Here is a 23,534-nt window from a genome sequence, read left to right on the forward strand (position 1 = left end):
GTGGAGCAGCTGAGCTGCACCAAGTGACCCACACTGGGATTCCTGGAGCCAGCTCATGCTGTGGCTGCCACTCATGCGGGGGGAGAGGCAAAGCTGATGTTCCCCCTGGTGAACTCGTGCCGTTGTCTGAGCTCTCTGCCAGCAGTGGGGTGCGTTGCAGCCTGTTGGGTCTTTGCTTGGTGCTCTCCCACCTCAGTTTGGGGTGATGTGCCTGCCCAGAGCAGGCAGAGGGAATCCTTGTGCTAGGAGGGTTGAGAGGATTGGCTGCTGGTGTTTCAGTGCTGTCAGCTCCCACCTTTCTAGGCAAGGTGCAGTGGGACACTGTCCATGTCTCGGTGTGTAGCTCCTGTGCTGGGGCTGGCGTGGAGGAGAGGAAGGGTAAGATCCTGGAAATCCAGGTGGTTTTCGTACTTGGAAATACATAGAGCAGGAAAATACGTGGAAAGCCTTTTGTGGGGGATCAAGGCAGCATGATCCCACAGAGCAATGTGTTTGCACCTTGTAGAAGTGATTGGCACAGGCTGTCTCTGGGAGGAGCAGGAAAAGCCCCTTTCCTGCACTGCTAGGCCTGGCTCCGCTGCAGGTGCTGTAAGGTGGATGCTGTAGGAGGTCATGGCTCTGGGTAATCTGATCAAAGTGAGTTAGACCAGGTGGCAACATAGTTGTGACATCTGTGAGGGCAAACACCAACAGCACCAAACTCCCCAGAGAGAAGCAAACCCTTGGCTATCTGTGACCGGCAGGTTGATGCCAGCCCGAGAAGTTGATTTACACGTTTGCCAATGCAAGCACTTGAGGAGATGAGAGTTGTCAGGCCGGGGACCTGATCTGGCCAAGGGATCACTGTCACTGCGAGAAGAGGGTGGTTTGTGGCAGGATGGCTTCAGGATCTGCTTTACAGCCCCTTAGCAATGCTGGGGTGGGAGGTGTGACTGTGAGGGACTGCGGGAAACAATTAGGCAGCTTCACTTCAGGCAACTCACACTGGGATCCCCAAGAGCCAGGGAACAGGCAGGGTTTAGTCAGCCTGGAGATGATGGGCTTAGTTCTTGTCAGCAGTGGGAGCTGGTGGGGGAATGCTGGGGGAGCCTGTCCTGGAGCCCTTGCTCGGCCTGCCCTGAAATGATGGTTGTCTTGGCACTGTTGGGTTTTCATTGCAAGGAGGACTTGTCTAGAGATAACGGTTAAAAAACATCCATTCCTAAAGAACTTCATCTCAGGAAACTTGTTTCCATCACTGGGCAGCAACATTTCAGAGGAGTTAATCCAAGGGAGCTTCCATGGGTAGCCAAGTCATCACTAACCTGAGTAAAAGCACGCTTTCACTGCAAGGAAAACATCTGCTTTGCTTTTCCTGGAGCCTGGAAGAGGCGGGTTTGCAGAGCAGCATCGTTTCCTTTTGCGAAACGATGAGATGTGTTGCCTTAATGAACAAAATCCCCTTTTCTTTCAATTCACCCTGGCAGTCCCACTGCAGACCTCTCGCAGGGCTTGTCGTTGGAGGCGGGCGTGTTCAGCACCTTCCTTGCTCACGGTTCTTAGGGCACGTTCTGTTTCGGGAGGTGAAGGTGCTTTAATACCACATCAGCTTCCCCACGCAGAATGCCTCGATGTTCTTACTTCATTCTAAACTCGTTTTCCTTGGCGTTAATTAGAATTGGCTGAGCACCTATTTAGCTAAATCAAAATAAGACTGTGGTTTCGTATACACTTCCTTTGGCAGACGTTGTGGATTAAGTAGACTCTGTGCCAGGCTCTGCCCTCTCTCCCTCTTGGTGAAGCTGATCCAGGAGCTGGTATGGGTTAAAACCAGTCCAGCCAGGAAAAAAAAGAAAGGAAAAAAAAATGTTTTAAACAGAGATCAACTCCCTGGTCAAGTTTACCGGGGTACTGCAGGGCTTCAGTGACATGACTGAAGGGTTGAAGGAAGAGAAAGGCTTCAACAGTTTCTCAACAGCTTCTTCTGCTTGAAGACAGGCATGTGAAGCCATGCCCTAGTTGTGTTCTCCAAGGGTTTCCTACGAGTTTAATTACATCCCTTTAATGTCGCTTCCAGCTGCACCAGTGGAGATGGGAGATGTGCTCGCTTTCCTTGTGCCGACTCGGCTGGCAGTGTTCTGACCCGGGGAGGCTGCAGTTGCTCTCCCTGGCTCAGTGTTGCATCGGGAGGCTGCTCATCCCTGCATTTCCCAGTAAACTTCCTGCTCTGCCTTTTTAAGGATGCTGTTGCTCCACTGGTTTGTGCTTGAACCCACGTCTGGTGCTTGGCCCCTGCTTTATTCCTTCTCTGAGTTCATATCTGGATTCTTTTTCTTTTCTGTTCTTCGTTCCCTGTGAAATGCCTGTCTTTGGCATGTGTCCCACTTGGTCTGTAGAGGATAGAGGCCAAGAATCCACAAAACAGTGTTGATCTCCGTTCCTGTGTCCTCCCCGCTCTCCTCCTGTGGCCGTCGTTCCGGCTCTTCTGGCCAGCTCTTACTCGAGCACTCCAAACGTGCTGTTTCTTCCAGCTCCTCGTAGCACCCCATTATCACTGCTGCCTTGCCAGCCCTGTTCCGGGGTCACGCCTGATCTCTGCTTGTCCCCAGCTCCGCGCTGTGCAGCCTCACGCATCCCCTTCCCCCGTTGCACAGAAGGTCCCTTTTGATTCCTCCTGGAACATCTGTCCTGCTGCTGTGCTTGGGGGCAGAACCTTCCTCCTCCCCTTCTTTCAGTTTAGCCTAAGATGGTGAAATCCCCGCAGATTGTTTGTTCCCCTATTTCCTTTATGTTGCATTTCTCTCCAAGCATCGAAAGACTCCTCCCCTTCCTGCTCCAAGCCACCTCGTTCTCTTTGGGTATGACCCTGCTCTCTGCCTCGGCGTCTGCCCGTCTCCCCCATCGCTGCTGAGGATTTCTCCTGTCTCACAGCGTGTGTTTTTAGCAGGTTTCCCCTCTTCCCCTGACCTCTGATTTCCGTACACTGTTTGCTCACTTGTGCCCTCGTACGTGCAGATGGGTCCGTCGCTTTCTCTTTGGCACAGCAGCTGCCTTGCCCCCGTTTCTCCCGTGTGCCTGGCCCCTTTTTCCTCCTCCTCCTCGGATCGCCACCGGCACGTTCGGGCTGCAGCGAGGACACCCGGCAGCAGCTGCGCTCGGAGGAGCCGCTCACAGCCGCGGCCGCCGGGTCCCTGTGTGCCTCCTCTCATGGCACAAGCTGCTGCTTGTCCCGTGCAGAGCTGGTGTCGCCAGGAGTTTGTCAGGGAAGAGACAACCGGCAGAGATTGGGGATCACGTGCTGCTTCCAGCTAATTCCCACTCCCACCGCTGCACCGGGAGCGTTGCCGTGGCTCTGTGCCTGCTTTACCTTCAGGGTTTAGTATTTCCCTGAACATCCTTGACAGCATCTCTCGCCCTTTTGCAGTCGGTCCTGCTTGGTTTGGCCGAGTCCACTTGTTAGCACAGGAGATGCTGCCTTCCCCCTGTGCCTTTTCCCTGGAGCAGGAGAGCTTCTCAATGCTCCAGCACCCAGCGCTGCACGATTGGCTGCAACGCTCTCCCCTGAAAGCTCCACCCAGACGACACTGCCTCATGGATGCTCCTGAATCTCTGGATTCCCCCACGTTTTCCACCCATAACTCCAAAGAAAACCAGCACCTTCCTCACAGAAGGAGGGGATAAACCCTTGGCAGCACCACTCCGCTCCCTCCATGAGCCCTGAGCTGAGGAGAGACCCTCCTTGTTTGAGGCTTTGCTCCTAGGACCTGCCATGGGCTGCTTTAGGAGAGTCCTGTGCAGCCTTGAAGTTTCAGTGCTGTAAAAGACCATCACCTTGTACAGCTCTGCTTGGTGTCTTCTGGTGCTGGAGGTTCCTCTGGAGGAGAAGAAAAGGGGGGGGAACATTTCAAAGGATGCATGAGTGTGCAAAGACACTTGTGTGAAACTCTGTGCTTCTTGGCAAGAACACTGTTTAATGAAGGATGAGTGGACAGTGGATTCTGTCCAAGGGAGCTGCTGATTCCTCCTAGCCCTCTTCCAGAGCTATGGTGTGCTGGGGTGTTGTTCCCCATCTGCCTGGCAGCAAAGCTGGGGATGAGTTTTCTGAAAGTGTGGTTGAATCAATCATCCCGAGGAGAGTTCCCAACCCTCCGTTTCCCTTTTGCAGGCAGAGTGGTCCCTGGAGCCCCAGCAGGTCCTGGAGGGTGAGGAGCAGCTGTCATGATCTCTACAGCACCTCTGTACAGCGGGGTGCACAACTGGACCAGCACAGAGCGGATTCGCATGTGTGGCCTCAACGAGGAGAGGTGAGGTGCGTGCGCGGCGCCAGGGGAAGGGAGGCATGAGAAAGCCACTGAGGCATCTGGAGAGGCTGTGGGAAGGGAGCTGGTGCTGACTCAACCCCTTTTACTGGGGTCTGAAATGGCCTGAAGAGCAGATGAGCCCCAGGGTGGAGTTGGATGTATTGGATATGCTGGCATTCCGGGAGGGTCCCCACATCCTGTGCTCCAGCGAGGAGTGAGGATCTGTTGGCCCTGTGTGGTTACGTTGCCTCCACAGCTTTGATGCTGACAAGACCAAGTTGTCTTCATGTGCTGTTGGCTTCACAGACCTGTGTTCTCAATAGCCAAGGAAGGGAAAGAGCTTGAACTAAAAGCTTCTGGTGATCCATGAGGGTTTGTGCCAACCAAATGATCAGATGGGAGGGTTGTGACTTGCCACCAAACAGATTAGGGAGGATTAGTGGCTGGGAGGTAGGACTGATCAAGCCAAACTCTCTGGCTGTGTATTGCCTGTTCATTCCCGTGGCTCTGGGGTCTTATTCTCAAAACTGACTGGCTTGTGGCTTCCTCAAGGCCATGGCGTCTGTTCTGTGCCTTTTCCCAGGCCGGGGAAGTTTATGTGCACAGAGGCAGCGTGTGGCTGTCACTGCTGGCCGCGGGTGCCGAGGGTTTTGGCGGGTGTCCCCCGAGGCCGGTGCAGCAGCGGTGGGCAGGGACGAGCCCCAGGTCTAGCTCGGGCAGAGCTGATCTGCCGCCCGCAGCACCTCCGGGCACCCTGTGACCTGCAGATAAGGGCTGAGCTGGCGATACCCGCCGGGCCTCTCGCCGCTGCTCCGACCTTACAATAGGCGTCAAACTGGGAGATGTCTGGGCAGGCCGGGGAGCTGCGGCCGGGCGCTCTCTCGTCCCCGATGCCCATCTCATTCCTTGGGCTCCGTCTGTGCCCGCGGCATCGAGCACTGCCCCGGCAGGAGCCCCGGGAGGAGCCCCGGGAGGAGCCCCGGCAGGGCCGGGAGGAGCCCCGGGAGGAGCCCCGGCAGGGCCTGGAGGAGCCCCGGGAGAAACCGCGGCAGGAGCCCCGGGAGGGCCGGGAGGAGCCCCGGCAGGAGCCCCGGCAGGGCCGGGAGGAGCCCCGGGAGGAGCCCCGGCAGGAGCCCTGGCAGGGCCGGGAGGAGCCCACGCAGCGCCCTCAGGGGGAGCCGGGCAGGGGGTCCCGCCGGCCCTGCGGGTAGCGGGGGGCCGGGAAGCTCCGGGAGCACCGGGAAGCTCCGGGGAGCGCCGGGAGCTCCGGGAAGCTCCGGGAAGCTCCGGGAGCACCGGGAAGCTCCGGGAAGCTCCGGGAGCTCCGTGCCCGGGCGGGCCCCGCGGGCTGGCGGCTGCGCTCGGGCTCCCCCTCGCGCTCGGCCCAGGCCCCGCTCCGGGACCCCGCGACCCCCGCTCGGCCCAGGCCCGCTCCGGTCTCCCGGGCCCCTCACACGGCCCCGGCCGCCATCCCCGGCCGCGGCCTGTGACGGGCGGGCCCCGGGAGGGACCGACCGCGATGTCACTGAGCGAAGGTCGGTGGGGATGGCACGGAAACAGCCCCAGGCAGGGTCCCGGCACTGCGGGTACAGAGCAGAGTCCCGGGGCTGAGGCGGCCCAGAGTGAGGTCCTGGTGCAAGGGGGATGTGATAGGGCCAGCACTCGGGGTGCTGAGACCAAAGACAAATCGTGTGCCCACAGCTCTGTGTCTGTGACTGCTGTGAAGGCCCAGGATGTAGGAAGCAAATCCGGCTGAAATTATGTCATCAACAGAATCCAAACTTGATCTGTTTTGTGCTGGCACTAGCAGCTTGTCCCAAGCAAAACACCGGGGAAGTGCTGTCCGGTGAATACCACTGGGGCAGGAGTGTCCCAAGGAGGTCACAGACCTTGTTCTGAATCCAGACTTTCCACTAAGCAATCACATTCCAGAGACCAGGGGTCCAGACATGCTGGCCAGCAAGACATGGCACATCGGGATGGCTGGGCTGGGGGTCCCAGGACAAGGAGGAAGCAGGAGGAACGGGAATGAGGAGGTGCCTGTGGAGGAAGAGGAAAGCAGGATGAGACTCGGGGGAGGATGGAAAGGTGTGGTGGGACAGAATGGGAAATGGAGGGGACAGGAGCAGGTGTGTGGCACCCGGCTGTGACACTGGGGAAGGCTGGGCTGGCCCATGATGAGGCTGGGTGGCCGTGGGTAAAGAAGGTGCTCCACTGTCCCACACGGGGACAGGGAGAGGTGGGATTCTGGGAGGGTATTTTGGGGTTTCTTAATGCTGTGTCTTCTTCCTCACCTAGGAGAGCCCCCATTTCTGATGAGGAGTCAAAAACGAGCAGCTCCCAGCACTTGGGGTCTCAGGAGTTTTGTGTCAGCAGCAGCCTTTCCGAGGTGAGTTCTTTGCCTGCACAGCTGGGTCCAAGGAGGCCATTCCCTGATGGAGTAGGCCAAGGAGGAGCATTTTCACTAATGGATTCACAGACTCCTTGGGAGGAATGCAGTGAGGCAAAGCCGTGCTCTCCTTTGGGCAGAGCTGCTGGCTGGTTTTGCCTCTGTGTCTGGGGTGGGCAGATGCTTCCTGCTTCCCTGGGTGCCACTTGCACAGCTCCCAGGAACAGCCTCTCCCCTCTTGCTGCAGGTGGAGCTCACAGCAGTCAGCGGTGGTGGCAGCAGTGCCCAGGGACTGGATGCTGATGGCAAGGTGGAGGAAAAGCTTGGAGCCAAACTGGAGGAGCAGCCACCTGATCCCAACCCAAACCTGGAGTGTGCAGGAAAGACTGTGACAGATGACGCCCTGGGCCCTCTGGCAGGACAGGGGGATGGCAGAGGGCAGGAGCCAGCGACCCCCAGAGCCGTGGAGCAGGAGAGCAGTGGTGCTGATGCTGCCTGGACACCAGCAGATCCTCCCAGCGACAAGCAGGCTGATGCTGCCCCAGCCTGCTCCGTGGCTCCCGAGACTGAGCCTGCTGGGAATGAGAAAGCCCCCCCGAGCACTGCAGCACAAGGGCCAGGCGTGCTGGCAGAGGGGACATTGTCTGTGGTCGTCTCCAGCTGCAACACCTCTGCCTCCACTCCCGCCACCTTCACATTGAACAGGGTTTGCTTTCCCCCCTCTCAGGCCCCTGCTATGCAAAAGCTGCCCCTGTCCTTCCAGGCTGGGGCTGTGCTGAGCCCGAGCCAGTCTCTGGTGTACATCCCCCCTCCCAGCTGTGGGCAGCCGCTCAGCGTGGCCACGCTCCCGGCCGCCCTGGGGGTCTCCTCCACACTCACCCTCCCCGTCCTGCCTTCCTACCTGCACGAGCGTTGCCTACCAGGCATTATCGCTTCCCCAGAGCTGCGTTCCTACCCCTACACCTTCTCTGTCACCAGGCCCTTGGCGTCGGATGCCAAAGTGGTGTCTGTGGAGGTGAATCAGCTCAGCTGCCCCCCGCCCTCGGGTGGAAGCAGTGCCCAGCCCGCGGCTGAGAGCGCTCCCCTGTCCAGCAGCGGCCTGGCTCTGCCCTCCAGCCAGGCTCTGCCCTCCAGCCAGGCTCTGCCCTCCAGCCAGGCTCTGCCGGCAGCACCAGCAGCAGGTGGGAGCGCCACTCCCTCCTCTGGCACCGCCGTGCAGGCCAGGGCCCCGGCAGCTCCCGAGCCACATGCACCAGGGGCTGCCACTTCCCTGTCTCCTCTGAAGTCCCCTCCCCAGCTAGAGCGTGAGATGGTCTCATCCCCGGAGTGCACCGAGATGCCCCTGGATCTCTCCTCCAAGTCCAACCGCCAGAAGCTGCCTCCGCCCAGCCAGCGCAAGACCCCCCCCATGCCCATCCTCACCCCGGTGCACACCAGCGGCAAAGCGCTGCTCACCACCGTCCTCTCCAAGTCCCAGCGTGCAGCACAGGCCACGGGCAGCAGTGTCACCTCCTGCCTCGGAACCGCCCCGCCCTTGGTCATCTTTCCCGAGTTCCTGCGCAACGGCGAGCAGGGCTCCTGGGTGAAGAACACCACGCTCATCAGCACCATTCCTGGCACTTACGTCGGCGTCGCCAACCCGGTGCCGGCCTCGCTGCTGCTCAGCAAGGATGCCGGCGTGAGCCTCAGCAGGGACCCGCGCCACCTGCCCAAGCAGGAGCCCATCTCCATCATCGACCAGGGCGAGCCCCGCGGCGCCGGCGTTCCCTGTGGGAAGAAAGCCAACCAGGTTGGCACAGAAGGGCAGCAGGATCCTGCCAGGAGACCTCTTCACGGCAGAGCTGCTCCAGGAGCTCCCTTGTGTCAGTCCAAGGACATCGCCACCTGGAATCCCGTCCAGGGAAGTGTGTACCCGCGATGCCCCGTCAATGGAAAACCTTCCAATCCTCAACTTCTGCCTCTGGGCTGGTCTCCGTACCATCAAACCCCGCTGCTTTCCATCGGCATCTCCACGGCAGGACAGCTGCCCCTGAACCAGAGCAGCCCCTGCAAGCCAGCCGTGGCGGGCGAGCTGCCGGCGTTCCCGAGCGTGCAGCCCGCCGAGCCCAGCGCGGCCGCACAGAGCCTGCACGAGGGGCTGCCCCGGCTCCCGCCTCAGGAACACGATGCTGCGGCCAAGAGCAAGAGCTGCCAGGCCTTGCCCAAGCCCTGCGAGGAGCCGGCCAACCCAGCACCGCTGGAGGCCGGTCCGGTTCTCCAGACCGGCGCCTTGGATGGGAAAGGGGGGAAGGGGAAGCTGGACAACACTCCGAAGAGTCAGGAGTGCACTCGGCCAGAGGCTGACTCCGGTCAGGAGAGCAACGCACAGACTGAGGCTCCCCAGGGGAGCTGTAGCCTCAAACAGTCGGATGCAAAACCCAAAAACCAAGTGTTAGCGGCGTATCTGTCACACGACGTGCCAGCGGCTGGGCAGCAGGGCCTGCGGATGGTGCCGGACGCGCCCGCGGATGGGCAGCGCAAGGAGCCGGGCTGCGAGGGCTCCCAGGAGCCGCCGGCCACGGAGCACACACCGTGTGTGCAGCAGGTGGATCTGTGCAGGGTCAAGAAGGAGCGAGTGGAGTGTGACGTGTCCTTTCCCTGCCTGCGGGCCGGGACGGCTCCCCAGGCCTTCCCCGAGGCCAAGCTCAAAGGAGCGGGGCAAATCAAGCAGGAGGGTGGCACACGCTGCAAAGGCAAGCGGCAGCATGATGGGGACACCAGGCAGAGCCACAAGAGACTGAAGTGCCAAGGGCAGGACAGCGAGGAGTCCCCAAGCAAGTCGGGAAGCCGGGGCGTGCACGGCCGGAAGGTGTGTAGGATGGGATGGGCTGGGAGCGCTGGGTCACCTCAAAGGTGGGGCTGGGGGGAGGAGGGAGCTCTCATGGGGGGACAGCTGAGGGCACAGGGCTTGCTACCTGTGCTCCTGGGCATTCCCTGGCTGTGGGGGAATGTATCTTGCTGTGCTGCAAGATGGCCAGGGCAAAAATGTATCTGGAGTGTCAAAAAAGCTGGAGGGCACCAGCGTAATCGGTGGAGATGGAGTTTTGTCCTTCTTGTGCTGCTCCAGCTCCGTCAGTGGGAAGCTCCAGCTTCAGCCCATGTCCTCCCTTCACAGTGGCAAAAACACCACGACAATCCACATGAGCCTGGCAAGCAGGAAGGCCGGGAAGGCCGAGGCGGCCTGGGTGCCAGCACAGATCACAACAGCCTCAGGGTAAAGCGCAAGCGTAGGAGGCCGGCGAAGACGGAGTGCCCATCTCCGGCTCACCGCGGAGACGGCCACGAGGAAGGTACTCAGTGGGTTCCTGCGGGGTCAGGCTGCCCTAGGGGCCAAACTGCTGCTCTCCTGAAGCCACATGCCCTCTGGAGCTGGGTTGGGATCCAAAACAGAGCTGCAGCATGATCAGACTCCCCGAATAGAGGTTGGGAGGAACCTTAAAGCTCATCCTGTTCCACCCTGCTGCCACGGGCAGGGGCACCTTCCATTAGACCAGGTTGCTCCTGGTCGAGCCTGGCCTTGGATGTTTCCAGGGATGGTGCATCCCCCACCTCTCTGGAGAACCTGTGCCAGTGTTTTACCACCCTCATTTTCAAAAACTTCTTCCCTATGTCCATTCTAAAGCAACCTCTGTTCATTTAAAGCTGTCCCCCTTGGGACATAGCCCCAATGTCACCTGCTATGGTGACACTGCACTGCCCTTCCTGCATCACAAGTCTGTGATCTGTTTTCTCTAAGCTCTGTTTTCCTCCCAGGTTACTTGGAGAAGAAGCCCAAGAACAACTTTCGGGATTTCATTCCGGTGGTGCTGAGCAGCCGGACGCGCAGTCAGTCGGGTGAGTCGGTGCCCAGGCTCCCGGTAACAGTCCTGGCTGGACTGGGAGCATTTCCTTTTCACATCACCTTCTCCCTGCATTTTGTCCTGCTTTGAGGCTTTGCCTTGGCTTTTTTGTCAGCTAGAAATCCCACTTTTTTGCAGGAAGCATTGCTGGCTCTTCCGCTGGTGTGACAGGAGAGTGTGATGTGAGCGGTCAGGAGATTTTACCATTGCTGGAGGAGGATCAGGAGGAAGAGGAGGAGGAGGAAGAGGAGGAGGAGGAGACATCCTTGAAACATTGCAAGCTGCGCAAATCCCACAGGACATCCCGCTGCCACAGCCGCAGGGACAGGGACAGGTCTGTGTCTGAGAGGAGCAGCTGTCACACGAGGAGGACCCGGGAGCTGACCTGGAGAGCAGAATCACCCAGGCAGCTGTGGGAGCCCAACGAGGAGGAGGAGGAGGAGGAGGAGGAGGATGGCCACATCAAAAGGAAGAAAAGGAGACGGCAGAAAAGTCGGAAATACCAGACGGGGGAATACCTGACTGAGCGGGAGGAGGAGCAAGTGGGATATCCCCACCGGAGGCGGAAATCCAAAGCAGGTACAGCCTGGGAAGGGGGTTCTGGTACTAAACTGGGGACCAGCGTGGGAATTTTTTGTTTGTTATGTGCAGAATTTTTGGGGGGAATTTGGTTTTCATTATTTTTTTTTTTGTGATGATGAAACTCCCTCACTTTTAATGACTGGTGGCTGCAGCATGGGCTGCTTCCATCGATCAGCTCTTCTTTCAAAAACATTTACAGTAAATTCCAGAGCAGTAAACAGCAATTTATGTGGCTAATTAGCCACTGATCTTACCCTTGGATTAAGACAGAGGGCGTGGGAAAACGAGAATGGGACGAGGTAGCAGAGTGGAATATTTCTGGACAAGCAGGGCCCCAGGGAGCCGTGCTCTGCAATCTGTGCTAACGCAGGGGGATGCAGAGCCATCCCGATCCAGCCAGGCTGCTCTTGGCTTTGCCTTGCTCTATGAGGGCCACTTGCAGGCTTGCACCAGGGAGCACAAGGGCGAGAGGATTAGCAGAGGGGAAGTGATGGGGGAACCCCAGCTGTGGTTTGTAGGGGTGAGGAGGAGCACGCTGTGCCCACCTCTGCTCTGCCACTGCTCCTGCGCCTTTCCCCTCCACTGCCAGACCCTCTGTGAAACCTAAATCCATGGTGAGCCCATCCCTGAGGGCAGCAGTGTGTGCAGTCCCCTCTCCCTGTGCAGGGACAGGCTGTGGGACCTGTCCAGTGGAGCTGTGGCTCGGTGTGTGCTGTGTAGCTGTGTCCAGTCACACGGGTGACTCCAGGAGGAAAGTTGTCATGGCAGCACTGTGCCAGCCCTCTGCGTGCTTGGGCTGTGCCCTTGGAGGGCATGAAGTGGCCACAGCCACACCAGAGCTCAGAGCTGTGCTCCTCAGGAGCTGCTGGGGGGATGTGGGGAGCAGAGCTGGCTGCTGTCCTCCCAGCAGCTGCTATCTGCTCCAGCACAGCGCTACACTATCCTGCCGTGTCTGGGAGCTTCTGCCAGACCTGGAACAAAGTTTCCAGTCTTGGCAACTCAGGGGCACCCTCAGGATGCCTTCTATTCAGAACAGGAGCCCGGAAGGAGCTTTGAGTGCAGTGGCATTCAGGAGGGTTTGCCCAGCAGCTTTACCACATATGTTAAGGGTGTCTGTCTGTCTGTCCAGCTTCCCTCAGAGGCTGCTCACTCAGCTCTCAGAGAGGGGACCTGCTGTAGTTGGGATTCAGAAGCTGTGGCCTGCAGCCACCTCCAGTGGCAGTGGAGTCCTGAAGTTCTCTCCATGCTGTGCAAAGTCCTTTCCTCTGTCTCTTTTTAACCGATCTCTTCCTCATTTCATGGAGTGTCTCTAAGTCTCGTGCTGCAGGATTGGGTGAGCAGGATTCCTCCATTCAGGGAAGACAAGGCTGGGTTTCCCTTGAGGAATCCTGGTGCTTCCTAGCTGGAAGCATGTTAATGAGAACTTAAACGTGCTCCTTAACTTCAGGGGAAGGTGTGAGAGGGCAAGGCAGGGCCTGTTACGTTTAGGCGGCAAGCACTGAGTGTTCACAGACAGCTGCTGCTCGTCCTGCCTCTCTAAGACTCATCCCAATGAATCCTGCTCCTGTCTTCCCTTGGGTGTCCCATGTACATGCTGAGTCCATCCAGATGGGAGAATCTGGGTGTTCTCTCTGCTTCTCCTTCCTGCAGTGCCCCTGCCCTGAGGCTGGATTTAGAATCATGGAACCTCAGAAAGGTTGGAAGGGACCTTAAAGCTCATCCAGTTCCATCCCCTGCCATGGGCAGGGACACCTTCCACTATCCCAGGGTGTTCCAAGCCCTGTCCCACATGGCCTTGGACACTTCCAGGGATGCAGGGGCAGCCACAACTTCTCTGATTCCTGTGCAGCTCTCAGAGATGGACAGTTTGTCTTGCCTGGTGGCAGAGGGCTGGGTGACCTTCAGTGTGGTACCTCCTGAAGCTCCTCATTCACGTTTCTCCTTTAGATTGCAGGCACCGTAAGCAGAAGGAGCAAGGGAAGGGCAAAGGCACAGAGCTACAGCTGAGGAGCAGGCTATCCCCATCCCCCCGGAAACCTCAAGGACGCACGGACTTTCGGAATGGCTTCTTCCTGGAGCACTCCGACAGCTCTCCTGTCCAGGAAGAGCTGGAGAAACCATCAGGAAAACGCAAATGTAAAACCAAACACCTGGCAGGGATCTGTGACGAGGGGAAGGTATGGCTTGAACGGATGAGTGAAACACGTGAGGGGAGAAGGGAATTCTCGTGAGTTGTGGCCACATGGGCCAATGAGTTCTATTCCTTTGTCTCCAGGGGAAAGGCTGCTGCAACCAGCCCAAAATGTGCTCTCTGAAGAAGTCCCAGGACTTGTGGACACTTTGTAAGTCCCACCGGGCCAGCCCAGGGAGCTCCCCTGAGCTGCCCCCGGCCCAGAACGTTCCTCCCGGGGCTCGGCGGCTGATTGTGAACAAGAACGCGGGGGAGACGCTCCTGCAGCGAGCAGCTCGCCTGGGCTACAAGGTGAGTCCTGAACTCCTGCGCGTGCCCTGCTGCCCCAGCCGGGCTGGCTGTCACAGCCCTGCTCTTGCTGTGCAGGATGTGGTGCTGTACTGCCTGCAGAAGAAGAGCAGCGACGTGAACCACCACGACAACGCGGGCTACACGGCCCTGCACGAGGCCTGCGCGCGCGGCTGGATCGACATCCTGCACATCCTGCTCCAGCACGGCGCCAACGTCAACTGCAGCGCCCAGGATGGCACCAGGTGAGCCAGGGCAGCGTGGGGCAGGGAGCAGGGTGGGCTGGTCATGTTGGTCATCACTAAATGGATCTTAACCCAAACCAGAGCATTTCCTTAGCGAAGTCCCGGTCCCTTTCTGCCCTTGCAGGCCTATCCATGATGCAGTAGCGAATGACAACCTGGAAACCATGTGGCTTCTCCTTTCCTATGGTGCTGATCCCACTCTGGCCACATACTCTGGGCAGACAGCAGTGAAGCTGGCCACCAGCGATGTGATGAAGCGCTTCCTCTGTGGTGAGTGCCAGGCCTGGGGTCACAGTGCTCCAGACCTTCCCTCTGGCAGCATACAGGGCCAAATCTGGGTGTGAAAGGGCCTGAGCACAAAATGACTCAGTCTTTAGCTCTGTCCTGTCACACAAGCATGTTTTTACCACCCAAACTTTAATTATACAATTGTGTTTCCTGTAGAAGATACAAGTCACTTTTCAGTTTTCAGTGTGCAAGGAGATGGCTGCGCTGTGGTCACACAACTAAAGACAGTGCTCTGCTTGGAGATGCTGTTCCACAGTCCCTGGTTCTACTATTTAACCTAAGGGAACAGAATTTTGTTGGCAAATAATGCTGCCTTCTCTGGCAAAAGAGCCCTGCCCAAATGCTGCTGCTGGCAGAAGGGGCTGGTTTGGATCCCTGTGGCTGCGTTCAGTGCCATTTGTGTACACACAAGATGAGTGTTGTGGCTTCTCCACAACAGCAAGGAAGGGACAGCCAGAGGTGGCTCCCAGACAGAGAAAAGACAGAAAATCCCCAGTGTAGAAAAAAATCTGTTTGGCCACTGCCTTTGTGAGCTCCTCCAGGCTCAACTACTCACACAAGTTTTGGGGATGGTGATTTGGAGCTCAGGACTGCTCTAGGAATCTTTCCTTCCAAGCCACTTCACACTGTCTGTTGTTTTCCCTTTTCAGCTCCCATGTCCTGGCTGGGGGCCTGGGGTGATGCCCACTCCTGAGTGGGGACACCCTTCCTGCAGCCGTGGTTCAGTTCTGCCATAATGCCCGAGTGGGAAATGCAGCAGGGGTGAAGCAGCTCCCCCTGGATCTGAGGATGTGCACACCAGGACGATGCTTTGAGCATTAACCTCTCTGTTTCCCCTCTCTAGATTACCTGTCAGACCTGCAGGGCCGCAGTGATGGAGACCCTGGGACAGCCTGGGATTTCTACAGCAGCTCCGTGCTCGGTGAGTGCAGCGCGGGCTGGGCTGGCGGCAGCAGGGCAGGAGGTGAAGCTGTGTAAAACTCATCCCCTCAGGTTTGGCCACATCCCTCCCTCCTCATGCTTTGGACAGAGACCTTGCTGTGGTGATCCCTGCTGGGAGTTGCTCCTGGAAGGGTCTTTTTGGGAAGCTGAATGTGTGCATCCATTCCAGTGCAGGACTGGGGATTCCTGAGGGCTTTGGCTGTCGATCCCAAGCACGTCATTCTTGGAGCAGTTCTTGTTGCTCCCCTGCTAACCAGTCACCAAGGAAGGTGAAAGACAAGTATGTCCTTCATTCCTTCAAGGTGTAGAAGTCCTGAACTTCCAGGTTCCCAGAGCTGCCCATCCCTCTCCCCTGCTTTGGAGGGGAGATGTTCATCCAGGGGAGGTCCTGTTCTTACAACACCAGGCATTCTTCCCAGTGAAGGGCTGACTTCTGCCTTTACTGTCACTTCTCAAAACTGTGGTTACAGTGGAAGATGTTCTGGATCTGGCACGGGCCTGCAGCACACTGGAGTCCCTCCAGCCTCTTCCAAGTTCAGCACTCCCGAGCCCCCCATAAGGACTTGGAGTTTATGCTGGCAGGCTGAGAGGGTTGTTGCCTGTTGATCGTAGTTGCTCACCTTCATAACTTCCACCATGCTTCTAGAAACAAAAACAAATTCAGGAGGGTGCTCTTGGTAGAAGACTTGTCCTTGGAGGACCCTGATGTCTTCATTCCAGAACAGGAGAAATTCTGCACTCCTGAGAGCTCTGTTTGTAGGCTGCTGCACCTCAGCCCTGCCAAGGGAACAGTTCAAACCTCAGCCTCCTTCCTCAGAATTTCTCACTCTCAAAGCTGTCACAAGTGTTTTCAAAGCAGAATAGCTGTTCTTTGTGATATTTTTAAAGATACTACCCCTTTTGATTTATCACTAATTCCCTGCCGCCCCATCCACGGGGCATTCCCATTGCGGCCTTTGGGAGGCTGCCTGGCAAGGCAGGAGCTGACACAGCTGGGAAGTGACCCCTTACCCTGCCAGGTCTCTTTCCAGCAGGCACAGGAAGGGACCCTCTCTCTCCCCATCCTCCTGGGATCAGTTAGAGCAGCAGCAGCTGCGGTGCCAGCCCCGCGTCACCTGCGCCGTGCCAGGCGCTGCTGCCGGACACTGCCAGAGCTGCAGAAAGAGCAGGATGGCCAAGCCTGGGACATGGGCTGCTTTCTTTACAGCCTGTTTACTGTGTGTCCTGGAATGTCCCTTTCTGGCTCAGGTACCTCAGCAGTCACCTCGGGTCACCTGGAACAGGTACAGCCCAGGCCAGGGGAGTACCTGGTTCTGCTCTGGAATAACCGAGCTGCTCTCAATCATCACGGGCAGCAAACAGCTCTCCTCCTCCTTCCTTTGAAATCTGCCTTTCCATCAGCTCCACCAGCTGAAGCACTGGACATCCCTCAGGATACAGGAGAAATCCCAGGCCCTGCTTGAGCTGTTCCTATTCTTTGGGACAGGAATGCTGTCCACATTTTCCTTGAGGTCTGCAACTCTCTGGGGGCAGAAGGATAATGAAGGAAGCCAGGGTGTGGGATCTCTGAGGTGTGGAAAATCCATCAGTGTCCTGTGTTTGGTGCTGCTGGAGCTCCAGATACAAAGTCCTAGTCCGGGATTTGTGTCCACCTGGGACAGGCATTGTTGTGCCTGGTACAGAATGTTCCTGTCCTTGTCCCAGCCTTTGCACGGGCAGACGGACAGGACTGAGCTTTCAGGACAGACAGTGAGCCCTATTTTTGCCACATTAAATGCATTTAATTATTTTTTCTGAGTTCCTCAGGAAATCTGAGGCTTTTCAGTGATGGCATCTGAGCTTTGCTAGCAGCAACATTGGATCAATAACCATGTCACTTATTTTTGTCCTGTCTACAGCAAGTTTGGACAATTTCAGCACCCTGTTTTGTAGAGATTTTTTTTCCCTTGACAGCTCTAGGAAATAACTGTTTTTCCCCCAAGACCCTGCCTGAGATAATGTCTCCTGTCATCTGCTATTGTTCCTCAGTTGGATCCCACTCGTGCTGGGTGAGCAGCTGGGTGTGTGGAGCTTCCTTGTGCAGCACACCAGAAGATTTTCCTTTTTTCAGCCTTTTCTCTTGTGCATGGGGTTGAACTTTTGCATGATTGGTTTATTTGCTCAGGGGCACATTGGGTCTCACTGCTCCCTGTAGAATCTAAACTCTCTTACCTGGAAGTTTTTGGAGTTTTCCTGTATTATCTCAGTGGGACAACAACACTCTGCAAACTTAACACTGTTCACACTTCTTCATAACAAAATCCAGGCAGCAAGCTTCTCTTCAACAGGAGCTTTTCAGATTTGTAAATAGGAAAGTTACCTGATTTTAAATGCTTTTGGATCCAGCCTGCTGTTCTCCATCCCCTCTGGACACAGATCCTGCTGGAGCTCAGATGCCTCCTGGAACACCCAGGCAAATTCTCTAAGTCATAGAATCATGCACTGGTTTGAGTTGAAAGGGACCTTAAAGACCATCTGATTCCACTCTTGACCATGAGCAGGGACAGCTTCCACTGTCCCAGGTTGCTCCAAGCCCCAACCAACCTGGCCTTGGACACTTTGAGGGATGGGGCAGCCACAGCTGCTGTGAGCCCTGTGCCAAGGCCTTGCCACTCTCACAGGGAAGAATTTCTGTATATCCACCTTAAATTTCCCCTCATGCTTGTTGCTTGGTTGGATTGGTCTCTGGTGGCACAGCCTTGCTGCCCTCACTGGGACAGGTGCTGGCTCCCCTGGATCACCTGCTGGAGGTTCTGAGGGTGGGATCTGGGTGGAGAAGCTCTGGAGGAGCAGAGTGCTTGCTGTGCCTTCCTTGGTATGGCCTGTGCAGGCAAAGCCTCTCCACATCCACCTCGCTGATCCAGGCTCTTCCAGGCTGAGGAGCTCTGTGCTGGCATGGGACAGGGGCCAAGGTCATTTTGGAGAGAGTCTGGGGTCTACTAGTGGGGTGGCTCGTGGTGCAGGCTGTGCTCTGTCCCACCTGAGCTTCCTGCCACGGCTCAGGATGTTGTCCCCAGCTCACCTGGCCGGCGAGCCAGCAGTGCAGCCAGCGCCCCGTGCTCCTCTGGGACGAGGGGCTGCAGGGGAGCAGGTGGCTGCAGTTCTCACCTGCCTGTGGGAATGCTGTGGGGAGGTGCCCAGGGGGTCGTGGCAGTGGCCAGGGAGTGCCAGCACGGGCTGGGTGTGACTGAGCAGTGCCAACCTCTGTCCTGCTGCAGAGGGGAAGGACAGCATCGGCTGCGACCTGCTGCTCAACCCTCCAGGGAGCTCAGACCAGGAGGAAGAGGAGCAAGAAGCAGATAACTTCATGTTTGAGTTCTCAGACAAGCCACTGCTTCCCAGCTACAACCTCCAAGTGTCCGTCTCCCGGGGGTGAGTGCCTTTCCCTGGAGCACAGAGCAGGACCAGGGCTGGCTGCAGCCCTGGCACTTTGGTTGTTCCAGGGGTTAAGAGCTGCTCGTGTATCTCAGGATCATCCCAGAATCCCAAAGGGTTTGGGTTGGGAAGGGCCTTACAGCTCATCCCGTTCCACCCCTCTGCTATGGGCAGGGACACCTCCCTTTAGACCAGGGTGCTCCAAAGCTCATCCAAGCTGGCCTTGGACATTTCCAAGGATGGGGCAGCCACAGCTGCTCTGGGCAGCAAGGGGAAGTCATGGCTGTGGCACTGAGGAAGTTGGGGAAGCAGTGCCTGGCTTGGCACAGCCTGGAATGTTCTCAGGGAGCAGGGAAGGCTCATCAGGGCTCCCCCCAGCCCCCATGGCCAGGCACATCCTGCTGCCCTGAGTGTCCCTGTGCTGTGCCAGGAAGCTCCCCTCTCTCATCCCTATAATCCTGCTTCTAGCCCCATGTCCCTTTAGCAGCAGCACACACGGATGGCTCTGAGATGGTTTCCCTTCCACCATGGCCAAATCGGTCCCAGCACTGGAACAGCACTCCCACCTGCATTCCCCATGACACAGTGCCTGTTGCTGGGGCAAAGGGTGACTTGGAAGAGGCAGCAAACAAAGCACTGCTCTTCTGTGCAGCAAATTTCTGTGCCTGCCAGTGTTTGTCCACGCAGAGGGACACGTGCAGCATGCCCTCCAGCAATAAACCACACCAGAAGCTCCATTTCCTGACCATGCAGCTTATTCCTGGCAGGGAAGCTGCCAGGACCTTGTTGAAGGCAGGACTTTCACACCAGTGTCCCTGCCTAGCTGTGAGCGTTTTTTAAAGCTGTGACCTGTGAGGCTGTGATCAAACCCCAGTCCGTGGGCCCCTGGGGGAAAGCAGCACATGGAGAGCAGTGCCAGAGGGGAGGGACAGCGTGCCAGGAGGGCCTGCAGCCCTCTCCACCCCAGTAACCCACCGTGCTCTTGCCATCCTCGCAGGCCCTGCAACTGGTTCCTGTTCTCTGATGTGCTCAAGCGGCTGAAGCTGTCCTCCCGCATATTCCAGGCCCGCTTCCCGCACTTGGAGGTGGCCACGCTGCCCCGGGCAGAGTTCCAGCGCCAGGTGTCCCTGAGCCAGGTGCTGGCACAGGAGGAGGTGCCGGCAAGCCCCGAGCTGGCGCCGGGCACGGCAGAGACTGTGGAGCTGGTGCACTACGAGCCCGAGCTGCTGCAGCTGCTGGGCTCGGCGGTGGAGTACCAGGCCTGGAGCAGCTGACGGGGACAGGCCACTCCCGGCATCACGAGGCAATAATAAGGACCAAGGGGAAGCAGCTCTCTCAGCGCCAGCAGCAGGGACCCGAGTCTTTGAGCAGCCGCTCCTCCTCTCCTCAGGGTCTCCGCCAGCTGGGGAGGGAGGACCCTCGCCTCCAAGGACTTCCCGAGGTCCCCCGGCCACGAGCAGTGGCGGTCGCTGCCGCCTCATGCAGCTCCGGTGGGTGATGGAGCCCCTGCTCAGAGGGGCTCAATGGGGCAGCGAGGGGTGGGAGCCGCCGCCCCTCCCCACCGGACCCTACGGAACTGCGCCTCTCCGTTCGCCCTCCCCCTCCCAATGTCTTCCATAGTATTTATTTAATTAGTATTTAATTTGTAATGTTTTCTTTGTTTTTGCTGAGTCTGTATCACTGTGATGGTGAGCTCCGGGCTGTGGGATGAGGCCGTCCCCGCCCCTCTCCAGCGTGCCCCGAGGCCGGCCAGGCCTGGGGTTCCCGTCCCTCCCCGGCCACAAGCCAGGGGACAGCCCCTTCCCTTGGCTTTGGAGCTGGCTCCCGCTGCCAGCGCTCAGCCGCAGCCGGGAGCCAGCCCCACTGCTCCATCCTCTCCCGTGCTCCTTCCTCCATCTCATTCGTGCTGCTGCTCGCTGTCCCCGGCGGTGCCGCCGGGCAGGCGCAGCCCGCGGCCCCCAGCGCGTCCCCCGCTTCGGCAGCTTGTGCCCCGCTCCCGGAGCCGCTCCCGGAACCGCTCCGTGCCCGGAACCGCTCCCGGAACCGCTCCCGGAACCGCTCCGTGCCCCGCGCCCGCCGCTGTCCCGGGAGCCGCTCCGTGCGGGAGCCGCTCCGTGCGGGAGCCGCTCCGTGCGGGAGCCGCTCCGTGCGGGAGCCGCTCCGTGCGGGAGCCGCTCCGTGCGGGAGCCGCTCCGTGCGGGAGCCGCTCCGTGCGGGAGCCGCTCCGTGCGGGAGCCGCTCCGTGCGGGAGCGGGCGCGGGCTGCTCTGCCTCGGGGCCGGTACAGTTTTATTGTACAGGTGCTAACAGGACTGAGGTCGGGACAATCGGGGGATTTCTGGCTCTCCCCGCTTGGCAGCGGGAGCCTTGGGTGAGTTTTTTTGTTGGTTCGTTTTTTCTTTGTGTTGTGTTTCTCCCCAGCCAGGGCAGGCGTTTCCCCCCTTGGAGCCCTGCTGCCAGCCTTCCCCCGGGGGCCCGGCAGCACTTTCTTTAAGCCAAGGGTTTTTTGCCTTTGGGTGTGTATTCTGGTTGCTCTTTCTGATTTCTGTTTTATTATATGCAGCAACAGGCTGTGGTGTCAAAAACACTGATGTACAGAAAAAACCTGCATCAGGCTCCCTGGCTCCTGCCTTTTTTTCCGTGTCCAGGCAGATTTCTGTGCGTGTCAGCCTGAGTCTGTGGCTCGGGGAAGGGAGAGGGGAAGTGGCCTGTGGGACCTGCAGGGCCCGTGTGTCTGCACAGCTGGAAAAACAGGGAGCCTTCCCTGCTCCTCCCAGCTTCCTGCGTGACCCTGCTGCTGGGAACTCTGCAGCCAAGCCCAGCCATCCTCAAACACAGATGTTGGGGTAGCCCTGTCTGGCCCCAGCCCCACAGCCCATCCTGGTGCAGCTGGTCCCTGGCTGGCTTTACTCACCCCTGAGGGAGCAGAGGGAGCTCAGGGCAGTGCTGTAGCTCTGTTTGTTTTCAGAAAGGGCTGCAGGAATGCCCTGATGCCAGGACCAGGAGGAGAGCTTTGCCCACACACCACCAAGAGGAACTCCCCAAAGTGGTACAGGAGAAGTCAAGGCAGGTCTTAAAAAGAGAGGGAGAGAGGTGCTCCTACCCCCACACCAGGGAGACTCCTCATGAGCCTAAGCAGGTGAAGCCTTAGGGAAAACTCACCAAATTTATGCTCTGAAATGTTCACTTGGTTATCAGGTGGGTGGGAGGGGGCTGACAGGGTTCAGCTGAGGGCTGGCCACCAGCACCAGCCCGGGGATCTGAAGCCTGGCAGAGGCTCTGCTTGGCTGGAGGAGCACGGGGGCTCTCCCGCTCAGCACGGGCCGTACCTGCAGCCGACTTCCTCCTGATGGACCAGGCACAGGTGGGCACGATTAGAGGAATGAAATATTTTATTAAAACTGATTCATCTCAATGAGCCATGGCCAGGAGTAGGGCGGCAGTGTCATCCATCCCCACTTCTCTGGCGTGCCGCGCTCAGGACGTTTTGGCTGCCTGGAGCAGCGGCTGTCCCCGGGCCCCTGCAGGGTGCTGGCAGCAGGAGGCTGTCCAGATGTGCAGGAGCGCCAGAACGCCCTGCACAGCTGTGAGGGCGGCTGCTGCTGCTGAGCCGGGGCACCTGTGCCTGTGGAGCGGGCAGAGCCGTGCGCCTTGCTCTGTGTCCTCTTGTTGGTTTGAGGAGAAGCTGAATTCACTTGTCTTGGAGTCTCAGTCTGTGTCTTCTGGTCAACCATGAGGGGAGCAGCTGAGTTTTTCTCCTGTTCTGCCACAAGATCTGTCTGTGTCATCTGCTCAGTGTATTGAACAGCTGAATCCTCTTGGGCCCAGGCCGCAGTCTGGGTTTCCTGCTCGGCACGGTGAGAGGCCTCTCTCTGTGGGTCAGGGGATGTTTTCCTCACCGAGGCCTGCAAGGAGAGGTGGGGATTTGTAGAGGACACTGGGCTTCCCCCAGCAGCAGCCGCTGGGACAGGGGTGCAGGAGCTGCTGGGCCTGCGGTGCTGCGGGAAGGGGAAGCCTGGTCTGGCCCTCTGTGCTCGGCCCTCACCGGTTCCGGCCCCACCGGGCCGCTGCAGGCCCGGCGGCTCCTCAGGGGCTGGGCCAGGACGGGCGGCTGCGAGGAGCCGGCAGGGTGGGACCTGCGCCCCCGCGGGCCTTGTTCCCCCTTGTCCAGGCTGGGACGGCTCTCGGTGCCCCCCGAGCCCAGGGAGCTGCGGGGCGATGGCAGCTGGGACATGAACGGGTCCTCGGTGTCCCCGGTACTGCGGGGCAAGGTCAGCCGGGACCGGGACCAACCCTCGGTACTGCGGGGCAAGGTCAGCCGGGACCGGGACCGGCCCTTGGAGCTGCGGGACGATGTCAGCTGGGACACAGATGGGTCCTCGGTGTCCCCGGTACTGCGGGGCAAGGTCAGCCGGTACCGGGACCGGCCCTTGGAGCTGCTGGACGATGTCAGCCTGGGCATGGACTGGTCCTTGGAGCTGCTGGACGATGTTAGCTGGGACTGGGACTGGTCCTCGGTGTCCCCGGTATTGCCGGGCAATGTCAGCCGGGACCGGCCCTTGGAGCTGCCGGGTGATGTCAGCCGGGACACGGATGGACCCTTGGTGCTGCTGGGCGATGTCAGCCGGGACCGGGACCGGCCCTCAGTGTCCCTGGTACTGCGGGGCGATGTCAGCCGGGACCGGGACCGGCCCTTGGAGTTACCAGGTGATGTCAGCCTGGGCACGGACCGGCCCTCGGTGCTGCGGGGCGATGTCAGCTGGGACCGGGACCGGCCCTTGGAGCTGCTGGACGATGTCAGCCGGGACACGGACCGGCCCTGGGTGTCCCCGGTATTGCCGGGGGATGTCAGCCGGGACACGGACCGGCCCTGGGTGCCCTCGGTGCTACGGGGCATTATCAGTCGGTGCAGGGACCGGCCCTGGGAGCTGCGGGGTGATGTCAGCCTGGGCACGGACCGGCCCTGGGTGTCCCCGGTATTGCCGGGGGATGTCAGCCTGGGCATGGAGCGGCCCTGGGTGCTGCGGGGCGATGTCAG

At 58.8% G+C, this 23,534-nt stretch overlaps 2 protein-coding genes across 3 annotated transcripts; one reads left to right on the forward strand and one right to left on the reverse strand.

Annotated features, from left to right (window-relative positions):
* Positions 1 to 2,428: 2,428 nt before the first annotated feature.
* On the forward strand, positions 2,429 to 21,118 carry BCORL1 (BCL6 corepressor like 1). 2 transcript variants are annotated; one of them, XM_015626754.2, is made up of 13 exons: positions 2,429 to 4,288; positions 6,579 to 6,669; positions 6,917 to 9,517; positions 9,824 to 9,998; positions 10,462 to 10,542; positions 10,686 to 11,126; positions 13,077 to 13,306; positions 13,405 to 13,611; positions 13,687 to 13,853; positions 13,978 to 14,123; positions 14,986 to 15,063; positions 18,341 to 18,494; positions 19,495 to 21,118. In XM_015626754.2, the coding sequence occupies exons 1-13, from the start codon at positions 4,023 to 4,025 to the stop codon at positions 19,769 to 19,771; spliced, it is 4,914 nt and encodes a 1,637-aa protein (XP_015482240.1). In that variant the 5' UTR covers positions 2,429 to 4,022; the 3' UTR covers positions 19,772 to 21,118. The 2 variants fall into 2 exon arrangements, with proteins under 2 accessions (XP_015482240.1, XP_015482241.1); XM_015626755.3 differs by having other exon boundaries at positions 4,125 to 4,283.
* A 752-nt stretch (positions 21,119 to 21,870) lies between these two features.
* LOC117244361 (uncharacterized protein DDB_G0271670-like) lies at positions 21,871 to 23,528 on the reverse strand. Its single transcript, XM_033514109.1, has 2 exons — positions 22,542 to 23,528; positions 21,871 to 22,401 (listed from the first exon to the last, which is right to left on the reverse strand). Exons 1-2 carry the CDS (start codon positions 23,499 to 23,501, stop codon positions 21,892 to 21,894), a joined length of 1,470 nt encoding a protein of 489 aa, XP_033370000.1. The 5' UTR covers positions 23,502 to 23,528; the 3' UTR covers positions 21,871 to 21,891.
* Between the last annotated feature and the right edge of the window lie 6 nt (positions 23,529 to 23,534).

Source organism: Parus major, chromosome 4A (genome assembly GCF_001522545.3).
Source record: "Parus major isolate Abel chromosome 4A, Parus_major1.1, whole genome shotgun sequence".
Lineage (NCBI taxonomy): Eukaryota > Metazoa > Chordata > Aves > Passeriformes > Paridae > Parus > Parus major.

Bases quoted from the DNA above. Each gene is read 5' to 3' on its own strand.
- LOC117244361 (XM_033514109.1), bottom strand. From the start codon at position 23,501: ATGCCCAGGCTGACATCCCCCGGCAATACCGGGGACACCCAGGGCCGG. The intron at 22,402-22,541 runs GTGAGGGCCGAG...CTCTCCTTGCAG, and splicing joins GCCCGGTGGGGCCGGAACCG to GCCTCGGTGAGGAAAACATC.
- BCORL1 (XM_015626754.2), top strand. From the start codon at position 4,023: ATGGTGTGCTGGGGTGTTGTTCCCCATCTGCCTGGCAGCAAAGCTGGG. The intron at 4,289-6,578 runs GTGCGTGCGCGG...TTCCTCACCTAG, and splicing joins CCTCAACGAGGAGAGGTGAG to GAGAGCCCCCATTTCTGATG. The intron at 9,518-9,823 runs GTGTGTAGGATG...CTCCCTTCACAG, and splicing joins GGGGCGTGCACGGCCGGAAG to TGGCAAAAACACCACGACAA.